The following is a 21,210-nucleotide window of genomic DNA, read 5'->3' as shown; positions in this document are numbered from 1 at the left end:
ATTTCTGCACCATAACAGGCACTCAATATTAACATGCAATTAAAGTGAGAAATGTGGAAAATAATTTCATTTTTACTATCATTATGATCTAGTGTGTTAGACTAAAAATACGAAAATAACACATCTTTACAATGTATGGGCATCAAGAATAAGTACATTATCATGATCATTACTTTAGAGAACAGGTAAATAAGGGTTACTGGTCTTTAGAATTACAAAGCCTAATTACGTTTGCTTACCACGGTCATCATCTTTTGTATTTTCAGTGTTTTTCTTCTCAGACTTTTTAGTATTATCTGAGTCAAATTTTCTTTCAGAAACATTTCTTTTGTCATCCTCATTAACTGTGTTGTTTTGGTCCTGCAGGCAAAGATCTGTTTCTTGTCTAACTCCATCAGTTGCCTGTGGATCTTTCAGCAGAGCATCAACCAGCCATGGATAATCGTGTTCGAGAGCATTAATGAAACTTCTGAATGCTTCGCTACCCTTTTCAGGCAACAAATCCAGCAACCGGTCTACCCTTTCAGCATCACAAGGTGCAGAATTAACCCTTTGGTACTCATCTCGATCCAAGACACCTTCCTGCAGCAGCTCTGCAGCAATGTGGTCAAATACCAAGTTGTCCCTCAAATCATGTCGAGCTGCTCTAAGCCGTGCCAAATCTATTGCATCCATCATCTGTTGTAAAAGATAAAACAAATCTATCAGTCAGTCTCAAATGAAATAATTTATCACTACCTATTTCTGGCACTAAGTAAAGTGTGAAGTAATTATACTGATTTCTAAGTAACTGACTCATATAACATCAACACAGATGACTTACAATATTTCTACAAATATCTTCATTAGATCATATAGCACATCTTCCTCCATCACAAGGAATTTTATAGCATATGGTCTGTTCCATACATAAAGCAAACAACTGTAAATGTATTGTCTTAAAACACTACAGTTTTTTCCAACCTGCAAGTGAGCATGCCATATGGATAACTATCTCCATTCCCCCTTCCTCTACCCCCTGTGTTGGTTCCTAAATAAAACTGATGCAAACATTATTATTACTAAAAAAAGTGTAGTAAATGATTGTAAAAATTATGACTAAAACATTAATTCAACAGAAATGGACGAGACTATTTTACCTCTATTAGCATAATTCTGAGCTATATTTAAAATGCTTCGAAAGTCACACACTCTACATCTTTAATTGCCCCTGAGACAGTAAAGATATTGATGAAAATATTAGAGGTTATGGGATGCAGCAATTTATATCTTTCCATTTGCTGATGTTTCAAGTGAGTTAACATTTAATTATCTCGAATCTAGAATACAGTGGTTGCTCCATATAATAGCTATCCCTATGCTGTGGATAGTTGCCACTGTAGACAACTGTAACAGTCAAATAAAGCACCGGAACTGAGCCGGAAAACTATTAGGGTAGTTACTTTATTTGCAAATATGTTGTTTCCGGAGGTACACACCTATTAATTTCTTGAGTATGGGAAAGGATTTCTACTGAGTAAAATATGCAAACAAAAACATTGCTCTTGGACATTTGTTTTTAATTCAGATCGTTAAATGTTTTATAATAATTTGTGTAAGTGGCTCGATTTTCTTACGAGTGTGACAGTGACAATGTGTATTCTGTGATTTGCTTTCCAAAGAAGATTCACAGGTCGCATGTTTAACCCACGGTTAGCGATATATGCTCTACCTCTTCTTCATTGATAACCGCCTTTACTGTAGCATGACATTAAATAATAAATATAGTGTCATTAATAACAGTTCTGGGTATCGCCGTCTGCTTTTTACTGCCTTTTAAACTGCGTTACTTTAATGTTGGTTATTTTGGTGACAGCCAACAGGCCTTATTTCGGAAAACATCATAAACTATTTGAAAGGTCAGATTACTTAATATTTCCTGTAGGTTTCAAGCACTTTTGTCATTGTTGATAGTTGTTTACATTCGTATCTTGTCTGTATACTGACAGAAAAGACTCAGTGGATGCGTAGCAATTGACATAATGGAAGGTTGTACGCCAACCTGTTACCATTGGAAGCCATGCTGCTCTACACATTCCGTGCACTTTCTGTTTGTAAACAGACAAGCACTGTTTATGTTCGCCTGTATTAGTGTTACCCAACAGTTACCGCATAATTATACAGCCATTACCTTCGTTCACAGCAAATCAGCGCCCCTGTTGCCTCCCGCATGCAAACAGATCCTACGCGACGCTTCTGTATCAAATACGCGTGGGTGCAGCCAACACAATAAATGAAAATGGCAACAGTACACGGGCACCTGTCATCCGCCACTTCTTCGTATCCCTTTTTCCGGGCGACAGTGGTGCGGTGAAAGTTGGTTGATTTTCAGAATAAGATCGGAAACATTCACTCAAAGCTTGTCGAAAAGAAGATAAATTAACGATGGCTGAGGCTCACACACGGTTCCCCCACCACCTTCTCGGTGTGACAGGCACCGCTTGCGGGCGGCAAAAGAAGAAAAAGAGTGGTGCCGCGAAGGGTTGTTTACTTCTTTTCGGCAGTAGCTAAACTAGAACACTGGTTACAGATATTTTCAAAACTTAAAAAAGTTGATTTAACAGTGAATAACGATTACTCATCAAGTATGAAACATAATTAGTACGGTACTGCCGACATTCCATCAACTTATTTAGCATTCTTGTATCTCGTCGTGTACAATGACATAGGATTTCTCACACGTGGTATTACGTAGATAATAGTAGATATAAAAGTTTTCCAACTACACATTGGCTAATAAAATATTCTTATGCAGAATACTCACAAAGGCCAGAATATTCTAAATGAGAGTAATAAAAGAGGTTTTATTACATCTGTGTGAATACAGTTTATTTTAGCACACGAGCACTTCATTTTACTATAACGAAGGAAATAAGCTTCTCTACTAGGCATGCTGATGATTCCAGCATTCTTAACGCTGCAAGTTCCTGGTGTTCCTTCAAAACACAGTGAGTATCATGAATATAAATACACGGTAGGGTCATTATTAGTCGCTTGAAAATTATTTGTCATTCCTTTGATTACATTAATAGCTCTCTTTTGGAACATAAATTAGTGTGTAGCCAGGCAGGTATTCTCCCCAAAACCTGCATGATTGCAATTAGGAACTTAACACTACACCAACACTACAGAAATTTTTAAGCATTGAAAGAACATAACAGTAGTGACTTACTTTTTTGTTTAACAATTCTGTAGGTTTCCGCTACCTTAAATGTGCATCTAGGCGTAAAACTAAAATTTAGTATGAGGGGCTTGTTCTATCTTACACTGTAAAAAGTTCTGTTGTTAGGTTGGTTTCCAGTTTGTTTGTTATATTGCTCAAGTTCATCCAAACTGTTTCTTTCTTTTTATGTCATTCGCAATTAATTTGTTGTCCCTAAACCAAATACTTGCTTCTTCTGTAGCTGCTGTGACTCTCTCGTGTAGGTCAAGTTTCATTCATAGCTTTAACAAACAGACTGTATCGTCAGCAAGCAATATTGTATTTGCTGCTGATAGATGGCTTGGTATGTCAGTTATAAATATTAATATCAGCAATGGTCCCTATACGGAACCCTGTTGTAGCCCTTACATGACTCTCTCGTTTGTTGGTAAGCTCTACCTATATGTTGTACCTCTATCCTGCGATACTCGTTAGAAAGATGGGATTTGAACCAATCATATGCTACCCCACAAATCCCACAGAAATTTGCTTCCTGAGCAATAAATTGTGATCTTTAATATCAGATGCCTTAGATAGTTCCAAAAACTGGCCAGTTTAATTCATTATTACCTGTGGAATTACTAATCAGTTTTAAAAAGTTATAGATGGTTTTGGCAGGTGAGCTATTTTTCCTGAAACAGTACTGTCCATTAACCAACTTTTGATTTTTGTTAAGGAAATGAGAGAGTCGTTCATACAGTATCCTTTCAACTAATTCTGAAAAAAAAAACAGGTACAGTGATACAGGTCGATAACCGTAGTCGGTTTTCCCGAACTTGGAGCCGCTACTTTTGATTCAAGTAGCTCCTCAGTTATGATTGTGAGGTTAAGATCATTTTCCATTTTTTACAAAAAAATATTTTTATTGTACAATATCAAAGAAAAGGATTTTGGAACTTCTCTGTCCCTATAGCTTGTACAACAGCAAATTAATTTGCCAAATTGTTTTTATGTTTTGGTTGAAAGGAGCTTGTTCTCACATCCAGCAGTCTTGAAGCCAAATTTTCCATCACTGCGCCACTACAAATAATTATTCCCTTCCTTGTCGAAAATTTAACTGTCTCACAAATTCTGGATAAGTGTTCATCTGACAAGAAAGGTGGATCAGCAACAATGACAGAAAAATAACTCTGAAATGGTTCTGGAATTTGTAGTTGCAACTTGAAACCGTTAAAAACTGTTGTTGTTGTTGTGGTCTTCAGTCCTGAGACTGGTTTGATGAAGCTCTCCATGCTACTCTATCCTGTGCAAGCTTCTTCATCTCCCAGTACCTACTGCAACCTACGTCCTTCTGAATCTGTTTAGTGTATTCATCTCTTGGTCTCCCTCTACGATTTTTACCCTCCACGCTGCCCTCCAATACTAAACTGGTGATCCCTTGATCCCTCAGAACATGTCCTACCAACCGATCCCTTCTTCTAGTTAAGTTGTGCCACAAACTTCTCTTCTCCCCAATCCTGTTCAATACCTCCTCATTAGTTATATGATCTACCCATCTAATCTTCAGCATTCTTCTGTAGCACCACATTTCGAAAGCTTCTATTCTCTTCCTGTCCAAACTAGTTATCGTCAATGTTTCACTTCCATACATGGCTACGCTCCATACAAATACTTTCAGAAACGACTTCCTGACACTTAAATCAATACTCGATGTTTACTAATTTCTCTTCTTCAGAAACGTTTTCCTTGCCATTGTCAGTCTACATTTTATATCCTATCTATTTCGACCATCATCAGTTATTTTGCTCCCCAAATAGCAAAACTCCTTTACTACTTAAAGTGTCTCATTTCCTAATCTAATTCCCTCAGCATCACCCGACTTAATTTGACTACATTCCATTATCCTCGTTCATCTTATACCCTCCTTTCATGACACTGTCCATTCCGTTCAACTGCTCTTCCAAGTCCTTTGCTGTCTCTGACAGAATGACAATGTCATCGGCGAACCTCAAAGTTTTAATTTATTCCCCATGGATTTTAATACCTACTCCGAATTTTTCTTTTGTTTCTTGTACTGCTTGCTCAATATACAGATTGAATAACGTTGGGGATAGGCTACAACCCTGTCTCACTCCCTTCCCAACCACTGCTTCCCTTTCATGTCCCTCGACTCTTATAACCGCCATCTGGTTTCTGTACAAATTGTAAATAGCCTTTCGCTCCCTGTATTTTAGCCCTGCCACCTTCAGAATTTGAAAGAGAGTATTCCAGTCAACAATGTCAAAAGCTTTCTCTAAGTCTACAAATGCTAGAAACGCAGGTTTGCCTTTCCTTAATCTAGCTTCTAAGATAAGTCGTAGGGTCAGTATTGCCTCACGTGTTCCCACATTTCTACGGAATCCAAACTTATCTTCCCCGAGGTCAGCTTCTACCAGTTTTTCCATTCGTCTGTAGAGAATACGCGTTAGTATTTTGCATCCGTGACTTATTAAACTGATTGTTCGGTAATTTTCACATCTGTCAGCACCTGCTCTCTTTGGGATCGGAATTATTATATTCTTCTTGAAGTCTGAGGGTATTTCGCCTGTTTCATACATCTTGCTCACCAGATGGTAGAGTTTTGTCAGGACTGGCTCTCCCAAGTCAGTCAGTAGTTCTAATGGAATGTTGTCTACTCCCGGGGCCTAGTTTCGACTTAGGTCTTTCAGTGCTCTGTCAAACTCTTCACGCAGTATCATATCTCCCATGTCATCTTCATCTACATCCTCTTCCATTTCCATAATATTGTCCTCAAGTACATTGCCCTTGTATAGGCCCCTGTATACTCCCTCCACCTTTCTGCTTCCCCTTCTTTGCTTAGAACTGGGTTTCCATCTGAGCTCTTGATATTCATACAAGTCGTTCTCTTTTCTCCAAAGGTCTCTTCAATTTTCCTTTACGCAGTATCTATCTTACCCCCAGTGAGATAAACCTCTACATCCTTACATTTGTTCTCTAGCCATCCCTGCTTAGCCATTTTGCACTTCCGGTCGATCTCATTTTTGAGACGTTTGTATTCCTTTTTGCCTGTTTCATTTACTGCATTTTTGTATTTTCTCCTTTCATCAATTAAATTCAATATTTCTTCTGTTACCCAAGGATTTCTACTAGCCCTCGTCTTTTTACCTACTTGACCGTCTGCTGCCTTCACTACTTCATCCCTCAGAGCTACCCACTCTTCTTCTACTGTATTTCCTTCCCCCATTCCTGTCAATTGTTCCCTTATGCTCTCCCTGAAACTCTGCACAACCTCTGGAGAGGAGAGGAGACACAATACTTTAAAATAATAAAAAAAAGATGGCTGCAGGACAAGAGAAGCAGAACAACACACACACACACACACACACACACACACACAGAGAGAGAGAGAGAGAGAGAGAGAGAGAGAGAGAGAGCACTTGTTTCTTTAGGGGTATATTACACTACTGGCCATTAAAATGGCTACACCACGAAGATGACTTGCTACAGACACGAAATTTAACCGACAGGAAGAAGATGCCGTGATATGCAAATGATTAGCTTGTCAGTGCATTCACACAAGGTTGACGCCGTTGGCGACACCTACAACGTGCTGACATGAGGAAAGTTTCCAACCGATTTCTCATACACAAACAGTAGTTGACCGGCGTTGCCTGGTGAAACGTTGTTGTGATGCCTCGTGTAAGGACAAGAAATGCGTACTATCACGTTTCATACTTTGATAAAGGTCGGATTGCAGCCAATCGCGATTGCGGTTTATCGTATCGCGACATTGCTGCTCGCGTTGGTCGAGATCCAATGACCGTTAGCAGGATATGGAATCGGTTGGTTCAGGAGGGTAATACGGAACGCCTTGCTGGACCCCAACAGCCTCGTATCACTAGCTGTCGAGATGACAGGCATCTTATCCGCATGTCTGTAACTACGTCTCGATCCCTGAGTCAACAGAAGGGGACGTTTGCAAGACAACAACCATCTGCACGAACAGTTCGACGACGTTTGCAGCAGCATGGACTATCAGCTCGGAGACCATGGCTGCGGTTACCCTTGACGCTGCATCACAGACAAGAGCTCCTGCGATGGTGTACTGGCCGGCCGCGGTGGTCTAGCGGTTCTAGGCGCTCAGTCCGGAACCGCGCGGCTGCTACGGTCGCAGGTTCGAATCCTGCCTCGGGCATGGATGTGTGTGATGTCCTTAGGTTAGTTACGTTTAAGTAGTTCTAAATTCTAGGGGACTGATGACCGCAGCTGTTAAGTCCCATAGTGCTCAGAGCCATTTGAACCATTTTTGATGGTGTACTCAACGACGAACCTGGGTGCAGGAATGGCAAAACGTCATTTTTTCGGATGAATCCAGGTTCTGTTTACAGCATCATGATGGTCGCATCCGTGTTTGGCGACATCGCGGTGAACGCACACTGGAAGCATGTATTCGTCATCGCCATACTGGCGTATCACCCGGCGTGATGGTATGGGGTGCCATTGGTAACACGTCGCGGTCACCTCTTTTTCACATTGACGGCACGTTGAACAGTGGACGTTACATTTCAGATGTGTTACGACTCATGGCTCTAACATTCATTTGATCCCTGCGAAATCCTACATTTCAGCAGGATAATGCACGACCGCATGTTGCAGGTCCTGTACGGGCCTTTCTGGATACAGAAAATGTTCGACTGCTGCCCTGGCTAGCACATTCTCCAGATCTCTCACCAATTGAAAACGTCTGGTCAATGGTGGCCGAGCATCTGGCTCGTCACAATACGCCAGTCACTACTCTTGATGAACTGTGGTATCGTGTTGAAGCTGCATGGGCAGCTGTACCTGTACACGCCATCCAAGCTCTGTTCGACTCAGCGCCCAGGCGTATCAAGGCCGTTATTACGACGAGAGGTGGTTGTTCTAGGTACTGATTTCTCAGGATCTATGCACCCAAATTGCTTGAAAATGTAATCGCATGTCAGTTCTAGTATAATATATTTGTCCAATGAATACCCGTTTATCATCTGCATTTCTTCTTGGTGTAGCGATTTTAATGGCCAGTAGTGTATATGACCGCTAACCACGGCGCAGGAGTCTGTAGCGTCCAAACCGACGTTATCTCCAACTCCTGTATTTGTAACACAAAACCATCCTCAGTGACGAGACTGAACAGAGTAATTACTGTAAGGCATGCTCTCTCAGCGCGGACTCATTGTCCGTGACCACCGTCATCTGAGTACAATCGTCTGTGCTAAGACAACGCTGCATCATACCCTCGTGGACACTTGAGCCTGTGCTGGACCGCTACAGGATGTGGGTTATAAGATGTCCCTGCTCTGACACAATGGGCGGAGGTCAATCGGAATCATGTCTAGGCCGTGTATCCTGGTAAACAAGAAAGAGAAGAACTGTCCTCTGCTCCACTAGAGCTCTCGGTCTTAAAAAGTGAGCTTTATCCTGTGGGATCGTTTAAAACAAAACGTTGTATGCACATTCGTCAACGGTAACAGATCTCTTTCGACGACTCATCGCCGAGGCCTGACTATCTGTTACGCGTGGCATCGTGCCAGAGATTGCCCTTACAGTTCCGTACGCAGCCTCATGTAGAACACGGAGGTCATCATTAACAGCAGATCCTCCACTTAATGATGAAGCGAATGGAACTTCATGTACTGTTTTACGTTTATCATCCACTGGTCGTAATACTCTTGGCCTAATCCAGTTCAGCTTCATAATCAACGACACCATAAAAACTACGGTTTTAAATGTCCGATGAGCAAAGCTGTCTTCGGAAACGAGCATGCAACGTTGCGCTATCCACTATGATGTGAGATAATATGAAAACAAAACAAGAAAGACAGTACCTTCTTACTTTCAAATTCTACCTACTTAAGTATCTTCGATCGTGCTCTTGCCAAATGAGTTACCTGTGTGATTTAAATAACGAAAACTGCACCAGTTATTTTTTGCTGCTTAGCACAACACGTTTCGAAAGTTTATTCTCATTTTCATGTGCATTTGTGCATTTATTTACATGAATATGTTTGGCGATGTTTGCACGTGTGACTCTCTCGCGTCCTTTCGAAGATAGAAGATATTGTGTGTCCTCCATGTACAGAATATCACACACACGCAGATCATCACTTACACTGTTCCTTTACAAAACATCAGTACGTGTTTTGCAAAGAAACAGTGTAAGTGATGATTTGCGTGTGTGTGATATGCTGTAAAATTCACGAGGTGCAATACCTTCTAACTTCGAAAAGACGCAAGAGAGGCAAAAAGTCACAGTCCAAATATCACCAAACAAATTCATGTAAACAAATGCAAAAATGCACTTGAAAATGAGAATAAATTCTTGAAACGCGTTGTGCTAAGACCAAAAAATAAGTAACTGGTGCAGTTTCATTATTTAAATCATTAATGACACAGTTGCAGGCTCTCCCAAAACATCTAATATGATGAGCGAAATTAAGCTGATTTACCCGTATTGCGATATCTGGGTTGAAGCGAACAGATCATGGTTAATAATGGCACATTTTCCTAGTCATTGTGTGCAGTTCCTGTTTTAATGTGTGTATTGTTTGCATTTGTGACAGTTTTATGAGTTCCTCCTGTTTTCAGTGTTGAATTAAGATGGATTTTAATAGTTTCTCTTCTCATCTTGCACTTAAACCTACCTGTCACATTGTATCACCTTGGTCTGTGAAGATATATTGTTGTTAGTAGTACATCAACTACAGGTTGCATAAAACTAAATTGAAAGGGATGAGTTGAATACACTGTATATTCTGGGCTGTTCTGTTGATTGGTAATTTATCTGTTGTGATTTTGTGGACGAAAGAAGGTCTTACAATATAGTATGTCAATATCACGCGTTTTTTACTACTTGGCCCGATCCCGTTTGTGGAAGTTCGATAGCGGTACCTGCATTTAGCGGACTGTGAGGCAGAGGTGTAGGCAAGCTGAGAGGGGAGCGCTACCGCAAAATGTGTATGCAGAGGGTGTGATAATTAGTCGTGAAAAGGGACCCAGGTGAAAGTATATGACAACAGAAGCAAAAACGTTCCCCTAAAAATGCGTCCGCAAACAGCCATTCACGAGATAAATGCGAATTTGTGGTAACGAACCGCCACTGAGTTCACAATCATACCATAGGTCAATAGTTTCAAAGAACGACTGTGTAGACTGTCAACTTTAGTTGTTGTAACCAAAATCTAGAAGTCAATAGATTCAGATTCTATCCTGAACGATTTTGCTAAGTTAACTGCTAGAAAAAAGTCAATATAGTGTTTTTATCCAAGGGAAAAATTATAGGTACACGTACTGTGCAACTGTAGGAAATATACATGACTGTGTTAATAGAATACGTCTCTTTCGTATCCCATACAAATTTTTGTTTTACTTTTCAGTTGAATAAATAAAAATTCCGAGCTTGTTTATCAATCTTCAATTACTTTTACGATGAATTTTCTAAAATTTAACTCCTAAGTGGTGAGTTTTCTTCATATGTACCATGCACCTTACGCAGACAAGCAATGTCTTCCGTTTAACACGTCAGTAATAACGAGATTTTTGGATGTATTTCTGTCCCACTTTATGTGGTGGAACGTAAAATAATTTGTAAATTTTAGAAATTAAACGTAAAATTATTGAAATCAATGTTGTCATAGAAAACTTTTTTATTCTTTCCCCTCACTGTAACAGATAGCACATTTGTTTTGGAGTTAACACTGTTCAAATGGTTCAAATGGCTCTGAGCACTATGGGACTTAACTTCGGAGGTCATCAGTTCCCTAGGACTTAGAACTACTTAAACCTAACTAATATAAGGACATCACACACATCCATGCCCGTGGTAGGATGCGAACCTGCGACCGCAGCGGTCGCGCGGTTCCAGACTGTAGCGCCTCGAACCGCACGGCCACACCGGCCGGCAGTGGGTCTAGTTCTTTCTACTTTCTGTAAAACCTTTGAAGATCTCAGGAATTAACTTAAGGGAAATGAACTGTTTTTTCTTGTAATATTTATCACTCGAAGAGGATTCAGAAATGTGTTAGTGTCCTTGTAGTACTTATTTTAAAAGAAAAACAGCCCGCTTCCACGATCACTAGACTTAGATTTTTTTTTTATCGAACTGGCCCTGCATGTGCTGCCAACAGGTTTCATCCTCTCTGTACCACCGTCGTCTACATACAAACTAAACATAAGAATTCTTAGTAGCCAGACACAGATACACACTCGGCACCCTACCCCGAGCAAAGAGGAACACTAGTTCAGAGTGTCTAGAGGCTCTAACTAGGTGGGCCTTTATCGACTTACGAAAATTCGATTTACATCAGGAATAAATCCTACCTAAGTATTACACGAGAATTACAGGTTGTTTGCTTCAGAGTAGAAACCTATTCTACGATAAAGAGTGAGAAGTCTCTCGAAATAATAGTTTGCGGCATCACCGTCTTTCCAACCACAAATTTACACTCACCAAATCTAGCCAAGTAGTACGAAAACACCTCTGGCCCGACGAGAATCTGCCCTTGAAACTGCGCCAGTAGCATGTATGCTTTCTCCCGAGTCTCGCCATTTAAATTATTCATTGCTAGTGTGGGCATTCTTCCGCCGACTGAATAATAAAAGTCGGGAACAGAGTACTAGTTCATTCTTCTCATCAGCGGATCCCGAAAGCTCCTGCATTCCAGAACGGCTGCTGAACGAGATGGCGCAGCAGCCGAACACTGGACTCGTATTCGGGAAGAGCGGTGTTCAAATTCCACCCGAGCACGCAGATTTAGCTTTTCTGTGGTATTCTGAAGTTGATCGAGGAGGATCCCGGTATTCGAAAGATCTAGGACGACTTCTCTCTTCATCAGTCTTCAACATGAGCTTGTGTTTCGTATCTAAGGAGCGCGCTGCCGATGAGAGGATAAACCCTAATCTTTCTTCCTTCGAGAATAATTGTCGAACACGTTATGCGACAGGTGTCAATCTCGGAATACGAACTGTTATTCTGGCCAGTATTGCTGGCCCCTGTTTTGATCACAACCGAAGCAGATTCTTCCTTGCTGGCCCCTGTTTTGATCACAACCGAGGCAGATGCTTCCTACACGTCGGTTAGGACCCGAAGATGGCGTAGTAAAACGCTGAAACTGGTTGCCAAATAAAATAAAGTTGGAAGTTTTACGGCTGAAAGGTGTTTAATTTGACATCTTCTATCGAACAACCGAGTCCCGCAACCACCGCTAAAAAGATGTACATACAGAGACAATCTCAATATTCCCTGGAGACTGCGATGTTGACGGACAAACAGTACTCACATTCTAGTGTGCCCTTTCCAGTAACGAATCCAGCTATCCAGTTATAACGTTTTGTGTAGGAACTCCTTGACCGCACACCACAGTAAAACTTGATGAATATCCGTTGTTTTGCCTCTTCCGTTCCACAAAAATGATACGGTCCATATTTGCCCATGATAGTCGCCTTTCATCTTTTCCATAGTTCTCTCTACTTAACAACAAGCAAGCACTATCCTTTCACTATATACAGAGTTCACAACTGCCATTTAGCGTCTGCGCGGTGTACTGTAATCAGTTCATCGTCTTACGAGAGAATGTGGCCGTAGTTTGAGTGGTATTTGTAAAACAACGCAGTCGTTAATTGGTCCCACACGATGCCAAATTTGTTTCGTGTAGCCGGCCGGGGTGGCCGAGCGGTTCTAGGCGCTTCAGTCTGGAACCACGCGATCGGTACGGTCGCAGGTTCGAATCCTACCTCGGGCATGGATGTGTGTGATGTCCTTAGGTTAGTTAGGTTTAAGTAGTTCTAAGTTCTAGGGGACTGATGACCTCAGATGTTAGGTCCCATAGTGCTCAGAGCTATTTGAACCATTTTGTTTCGAGTACGCTGCAGACGTTTCGGTGGGAAGCCCTTTCACATCGTCCAAACAGAGTCAGTCTCTCCCCAGGCGATTTTCATATTTTTGGAGCCCTGAAGTAAGACATTCATGGGCGTCGATTTCCTTTGGACGAAGAGATGTGCGCCTGGTTACAATCACGGTTCCGTAGCCAACCGCAAACGTTTTCCATGTAGGTATTAATTGTCTCGTCTCACTGTGGCATAAATGTATTAACAGTTATAACGGTTACTTCTGAAATAATTAACAGTTTACTTTCTTTTTTCCACCTGCCTCTTTTCCAGTTGCCTGCCCCTTATATTTAAAAATTACAAAACAATATTTCTTCACTATTAGCAAAAAAGGAAAAGCTTCTTAATTTATGAGTATAGAAGTAATAGTTAAATTTTCCTTTAGGAAAAATGTTTAGAAACACGTCCACCATAAGGCAGATTGATGCCCTGTAGGCAGCAGGATGCTTTGCTTCAGGTGGTTCTTTGCATACACACACCATGTCATAGTCGTGTGCCAAGAATCATCAGTCCAGACGGGCGTTTCACACGCATCCAGCGTCCAGTTTGGGGTGTCAGGTATTTCTGAGAAAGGGCTTCTGTGTCTAACAGTGAAGAAGCAGTTCTGCACAACGGTTATAGCTGCTAACGTAGAACTGATGACTGATTTGGTGCTTTGTAAATTCTGGAGTCTTTGAAGATATATCTTCCAATGGATAGTACCAGAGGGAATTTAAAAAATAATATTTACATACTGGTGTATAGCGCCAACACATTTTCGCTAACGTTCCTGTATAAACAATAGTTCTGTGCCATCTCCGTCTCTTCAGTTGATACTATGTCTAAAATTGTCGTGACAGCAATATTAACACACCTTAAGAAACATCGAAACATTTGAACTGATGGTGATACCCCTTCGTTTAGACACTTTTTATTATACTGTCAACGTGGTGGTACAGTCAATAACAGTTACGCATTAGGCATTTGTATGTATAACTGTGAATAACATATCGACTACGAATCAATGGGACGACATTCTAATAACAATATTTAAGTATATAGCAACACTGGTTCGTTCGCCATCACAAACTGGAGAAGAAAACACTCTTCTCGTGTACCTACGGTCATAAAATTAGGTTGTAGGAGTTCTTAGACTTGATGGCACTATTTTTAGAAACGCTAGAAGAGATATCAGTAACGACAGCTGCGAAGGACCCGCTAATTCTAGGATTTTTGCTTGGTGGGAGCAATGGACCAGTGTGCGCTTAGCCTCGTGAGGCCAATCGAGCAGGTACCTGACTGAGAAGCTGGCTACAGGTCACGAAACTTTTCATATAAGGCTTGAGCTTGAGAATACTGCAGATTAATCCTACGGACCACAATCAGTATCTTTCGTGTTTTGTACCATGCTTCTCGAAAGGCAATAAGTAAATTAAGATAAATAATAATCGTAACTTCTTTATTGTATGAACCGTCGAAATATATATGCTCATGGGCCTCTCATTGCCATTGCGTTTGATTGCAGAACAATCTTACAGCCCAGATAATACCTCCCGATCTTTTAAATGTCCGTACTGGGTCTGTATACAGTTCTTTGTGATGCTTGTTGCGCTGTAGATCATTCAAAACGAAGCTGGAACGCCCGCTAAGGAAGGTCGCGGCCTCGAAGAACGAACGACCTTCATTGTATTAGTCATACAGCTTTCGCGCCATTCATGTCCCAGTGTTGCCAACGTAAGCGAGAGATTCTCCATCTTCGCTGCACGCGGGCAGAAAAGCGATTGGTTGCTTTCAGTAGCCGCGGAGGGGCGAGCTACATGAACGTTTCCCCACGCCTGATTGGTAGAGAGTGAGATGCGGATTTCGTGCATCGTGTGTCTATTGGTTACAAATAGAATAAAACTGCAAATCCTGGTGGAAGACCGGAAGCTATGAAACCGACTTCAGCTTATAGACACCGAAACTGGCATATTTTATCATTCTCTGTTCTTCGTAACTTTACATGACCTTTCCATTCTACGTGCGGTAATTATTGATCGGTGTTGGCTCCGGCTAACGTTGCATTCTCCATAATGCAAACGATCTATTACGACCTTCTTTGGCCAAGAAACAGAGAGAGGCTTTATTAATTACACAAATTTCTGGGAACGGCGCGTATGTGTGAAATCGACTCTAGTGAGGATGTACCGTCACATGGAACGGAGATCACTGTAGTTCTAACTCCTCTATTTTAATGGTCCCTGTCTGAGCAGAACAATATGGCATTATGGGTCCGCCGGCCGCGGTGGTCTAGCGGTTCTAGGCGCTCAGTCCGGAACCGGCGACTGCTACGGTCGCAGATTCGAATCCTGCCTCGGGCATGGAGGTGTGTGATGTCCTTAGGTTAGTTAGGTTTAAGTAGTTCTAGGGTACTGATGACCACAGATGTTAAGTCCCATAGTGCTCAGAGCCATTTGAACCATTTGATTATGGGTCCGCCTTGATGCAAACACATTTCTTTATTTAATTCCCGAACTAGTTACGGCTAAATACAGGTGTCTTAGTGAGTTTTCCCCCCTCTAAAACAAGAAGATTAACATCGTTAAATTATATTACGAAAAAATGTTATTATGTTTGGTTTCAGATATATGTGCGAATAATCCTTTTTGCTTTATAGTCTTTGCATAATTCTATGACACTGTTACAGGACTACGGAAGTTAACAGTCGAGAGGCACAATCTGCAAGACAAATCCGGAATAAGATATGGAAGTTTCACCTGGTAAAATGAGAAGATACTAGTTTTCAATTTTATTAGAAATTTGCGTCATTTAATGCCAGACGATATAAGGGCCTAAGCCATGGTTGCCACAAATGTTGGTACTAAAAGCAGGACAAAATCCACATAAATCCAATCATAAGACGAGAGTGAGGAGGGATTTTAGACCTTTGGAAAAATTAACCTACGCGTCACTGCTGAGCATTACGCTTGCGTAAATGAACATTGACGGAAAGAAAATCGCAACACCAAGAAGAAGTTGTGTGACATAAACGAAAGTTGATTGGCATGTTTATCTCAGAGATGATGTCTATCTAAATTTCGTGCCCATTGCATAAAAGTGGCGCCATTATGACGATGCAAATCAGGCTTCAAACACACGATGTAACTGTCGTTAGTGTTAGTCACCTTCGAAATTAGACTTGGTGAATTGATGTCAGTCAAGAATGCCTTTAAGGCGACGAAGAATCCGTTTTCCTCCACTCCCTGACTAAATTTGTTCGTCAATCTGCTGATTCGATGTGTTGTGCTGACATTCATGTACAGCATTCCAGGAGTGTTTTCCAACAGGATAACGTGCGACCACATACCGCTGTTAGCCAACATGCTCTATAGAGTGCCGATATGTTGTCCTGGCCTTTTCGATCAGCAAATCCATCTCCAATCGAGCACATATGGGGCATCATCAGACGACAACTCCAGCGTCATTCACAAACAGCACTAACCGTCCCTGTATTGACCGACCAAGAGCGACAGGCATGGAATTCCACCCCAGAAACTGACATCTGGCACCTGTACACGGTAATGTATGCACGATTGCATGTTAACATTCAACTTTCTGGCGGTTACACTGGTTATTAATGAACAGCATTTCACATTTGTAATGGCTTATTTCACGCTTGCATTAACCTGTGATCTCGCATTGTGAATCGCTTAAATATGTTACCTAGACAATTGTATTCCCGAAATTTCATTACTCTACTTTAATTATTTTTCGGTGTTGCGATTTTTTCCTGTCAGTGTATTTGAAAAGAACATAGTATAACATAAGTTGTTTAGGTACACAATTTTATACAGATTATTTTATGGACTTCTCAGATGATTTGTCAGCTTTTAGTAGATCAATTTGTTTGCTTGCATAACTATAAAATACTGCAAATCTCGTCTGAAATTTGTAAGTACATTAAGATGCTCTCAACTGTTGATGCAGCAAAACTATTCCGTTCCTCAGTCCATCAACCTTTCTTTAATGAAAAAAATCTTTAAACAGTAGAATTATGTACTATTTGAGCAGCAAAATAACCGACGATAGTCGAAGTGGAAAGGATAGAAAAAGGCAGATAAAAAGTTTCTCAAAATAACATGAAATAAAAAAATTTAAGTGTTAGGAACTCTTTTCGAAGAGATGTAGGCTTGTGTGGGGCGACAACAATGTTAGAAAAGACCGATTCAGCTGTAAAACTGATCCACTGCACATACCGAGCGTGGCGGCGCGGTAGTTCGCACACTGGGTTCGCATTCGGAAGGACGACGGTTCAAATACACATCCGATCATCCAGATTTAGGTTCGCCACGATTTCCGTAAACTGCTCCAGACAAATGCCAGGATGATACCTTTGAAAAGGGCACGGCAAATTTCTTTCCCCATCATTGAAACAATCCGAGCTTCTGCGCCGTGTCTAATGAACTCGATGTCGACGGGATGCTAAACCGTAATCATGCTTCTTTCCTTCACTGCACAGCGTAGAAAGAGGTTGCAGTTATGATCCATGGAACATACAGACAACTACACCAAAGTATAACAGAGAGGCTGAGGGAACTTAAATGCGAATGTCTGCGACAAAGACGACGTTATTCTCACAAAGAGCGTTTGTTAAATTTGAAGAACCAATGTCTCAGGAGGATTGCCTGACAGTTCTGTTACCTGAATCGTATATCCCGCGCAAAAATCCTGATAATAAGAAAGATTGGGCCGCGTGGTGAGGTATATAAACTAATTTTTCCTCTCTCAATACGCCAAGGAATAAGGCAGAAAATCATTGGTTGGAAGTATGCTACGCCATGCATTGTATAGTAACTTGCGGAGCGAAGAGAAACCGGAGTCAAAAATACAGCCTACTGCCTTTAAATCGTTCCTTGTACCAAGTGTTACCTTTAGTACTAGTCTTACCTTGCTTGCCGAGCTAGAGATTGCGATACCGTCAAGCTGTGGAGTCGCGGTCATCCGCGTGCGCCGAGACATTTCGCCGCGTGTCCACTGTTGCACCCGGGGCGGCAGTCTGCCTTTGTGTGCGACTCGGACTACCTGTCCGTCTGTGTTGTTTGGTGGCTGCGTGCGCTGCCTTTTGTTATCCAGGTAGTCGTTCGGTAAGGCCCACGGACGCACGTGCAAAATGCTGCAGAACCAGTGTTGGCCAAATCGTTGCATTCCACACAGTCACGATTCTCAGATTTTTAAAAACTGCCCCTCGGTCTCAGGCTGCGTAGTCATCTACGTATTACCCGACAAACCGAACTGAAACTTTATCCGGCTGGCGTCGTGTTTACGTCAGAGAAATGGGTGGCAAGTTTGTACGTTATACGTCTATACACTAACGCCATGCAGATCACAGAAAAATTAGTCCTGTCCCTAAAAATGGTCCAAATGACTCTGAGTACTATGGGACTTAACTTCTGAGGTCATCAGTCCCCTAGAACTTAGAACTACTTAAACCTAACTAACCTAAGGACATCACACACATCCATGCCCGAGGCAGGATTCGAACCTGCGACCGTAGCAGTCGCGCGGTTTCAAACTGTAGCGCCTAGAACCACTCGGCCACTCCGGCCGACTCCTGTCCCTAGTTATGGTAAATCTTTACTGCTGTGATGTAGCTCAACACGGCACTTGGAGTGAAAACTCTAGACGACTCGAGCCAGCAATTGTATGTGTGCAACATTCCGTTGCTTGATTGTATACTCAGTCAGACTGGATGCGACCGGATAGGCGGCGTAACCTCTACACGGTCTGTTTTCCTCATCGATTAGTTAGTCACTACTGCCCTCAGCACTTCTCTTCACGTATCAAACACTTTTCTCTATTCCGAAAGTGAAATACCAGATCGGATACGTTCAGCTTCTTGGCTGTACTTTGGCGTAACACTAAATCTCTCTCCTCCTCCATTTCAGCTACACGACTGTGGAGCAAATTGCCCCATTATATGAGTTTTATCAAAACTTCTCTGCATTCAAAAGGAGATTTAAAATTTATCTTTTATCATCGGCTTAGCTTCCCTCTCGGGATATCCCAGCTGTTTTCTTTCCGTCCAACAGGAAACCACTATCTCCTTCACATTATAAACTTTCTATGTTTTTGTCATCTGCTTATCTCACTCTCGATCTTCCTCTAACCACTCAACTTCTTCTCCACATTGATTCCTTCTCTAACGCTGCCATTTTGTCATACTATTCTGTTAGATGTGACTACCGGCATCCCACAAGAACGTTATGAAAAAATTGCATAATATTAATAAGACCGACATTTCTTAAATTTCTCACATTTATTAATGTACATTATTATTATTATTATTATTATTATTATATTGCTCAAATTGTGATGTTTACTCATTGAGTAGCTCTGGTTGGTTTTAAATTGCTTAATACAGTATTAACAAGACCGGTATTTCTTAAATTTCTCATATTTATTAATATTCATTATTATTATTATTATATTGCTCAAATTGTGATGTTTACTCATTGAGTAGCTCTGGCTGGTTGTAAGACAAGTGAAATAAATACGTAAATAAATAAATAAAATAAAGAAACAATTGAACGTTGATTGACACTTCTGTTTGACAACTGTTCTCTGACTATCACATTGCAGCATAAATCGTTTTAAGTGAAGCAAACGTTATTAACATTCTACATCTTTATTCTTCATGTCTACATACACACATCAAAAAAAGTTATGCATCACCGCGGTTCCGAGAGTTTCGGAAACTGTACAGAAAATTGGAATAGAGATCAACATTAACATCGTTTCCACCCTTTTTATTGCTCACGAAAACCACACATTGCATGTTGTACCACCATACAGCGAGACCTTCAGAGGTTGTGGTTCGGACTGCTGTACACACCGGTACCTCTAAAACCCAGCAGTACGTCCTCTTGCGTTGATGCACGTCTGTATTTGTCGTGGCATGCTATCAACAAAGTTCATCAAGGCACTGTCGGTCAAGATTGTCCCACTCCTTAACGGCGATTCGGCGTAGACCCCTCAGAGTGGTTGGTGGGGCACGTCGTCCATAAACAGCCCTTTTCAATCTATCCCAGTCATGTCCGATAGGGTTTATGTCTGGAGTACATGCTGACCACTCTTGTCGATCGATGTCGTTATCCTGAAGGAAGTCATTTACAAGATGTGAACGATGGAGGCCCGAATTGTCGTCCATGAAGACGAATACCTCGCCAATATGCTGCCGATACGGTTGCACTATCGGTCGGAGGATGGTATTCACGTATCGCACAGACGTTACGGCGCCTTCCATGACCACCAGCGGCATACGTAGGCCCACATAATGCCGCCCCTAAATAGCAGGGAACCTCCACCTTTCTGGACTCGCTGGACGGTGTGTCTAAGGCGTTCAGCATGACCGGGTTGCCTCCAAACACGTCTCCTACGATTGTCTGATTGACGGCATATGCGACACTCATCGGTGAAGAGAACGTGATGCCAATCATGATCAGTGGATTCGGCATGTTGTTAGCCCCATCTGTACTGCGTCGCTTGGTGTCGTGGTTGGAAAGATGGACCTCGCAAGGACGTCGGGAGTGAAGTTGCGCATCATGGAGCCTATTGCTCACAGTATGAGTTGTAACACGACGTCCTGTGGCTGCTCGAAAAGCATTATTCAACATGGTGGCGTTGCTGTCATGGTTCCTCCCAGCCATAATCCGTAGGTAGAGATAATCCACTGCATTAGTAGCCCTTGGGCGGCTTGAACGAGGCATGTAATCGACAATTCCTGTCTCTCTGTATATCCTCCATGTCCGAACAACATCTCTTTGCTTCACTTCGAGACGCCTGGACACTTCCCTTGTTGAGAGCCCTTCCTGGCACAAAGCAGCAATGCGGACGCGATCGAACCGCGGTATTGACCGTCTAGGCATGGCTGAACTACAGACAACACGGGCCGTGTACCTCCTTCGTGGTGGAATGACTGGAACTGATCGGGTGTCGGACCCCTTCCGTCAAATAGGCGCTGCTCATGCATGGTTGTTTACATCTTTGGGCTGGTTTAGTGACATCTCTGAACAGTCAAAGGGACTGTGTCGGTGATACAATATCCACAGTCAACGTCTATCTTCAGGAGATCTGGGGACCGGGGTGATGCA

At 41.8% G+C, this 21,210-nt stretch overlaps 1 protein-coding gene across 1 annotated transcript in view; it reads right to left on the bottom strand.

Moving 5' to 3' along the window:
- Window positions 1-21,210, bottom strand: part of LOC124593698 — a 110,848-nt gene that overhangs the window by 13,819 nt on the left and 75,819 nt on the right. Inside the window, exon 2 of the mRNA XM_047132001.1 lies at window positions 240-678. Coding sequence (XP_046987957.1) covers window positions 240-678 — 439 coding nt within the window. The remainder of the gene's footprint in view (window positions 1-239; window positions 679-21,210) is intronic.

Source organism: Schistocerca americana, chromosome 2, assembly GCF_021461395.2.
Source record: "Schistocerca americana isolate TAMUIC-IGC-003095 chromosome 2, iqSchAmer2.1, whole genome shotgun sequence".
Lineage (NCBI taxonomy): Eukaryota > Metazoa > Arthropoda > Insecta > Orthoptera > Acrididae > Schistocerca > Schistocerca americana.
Note: the sequence above shows the minus strand (reverse complement) of the source record. Positions and strands in the feature narration are given on the sequence as shown.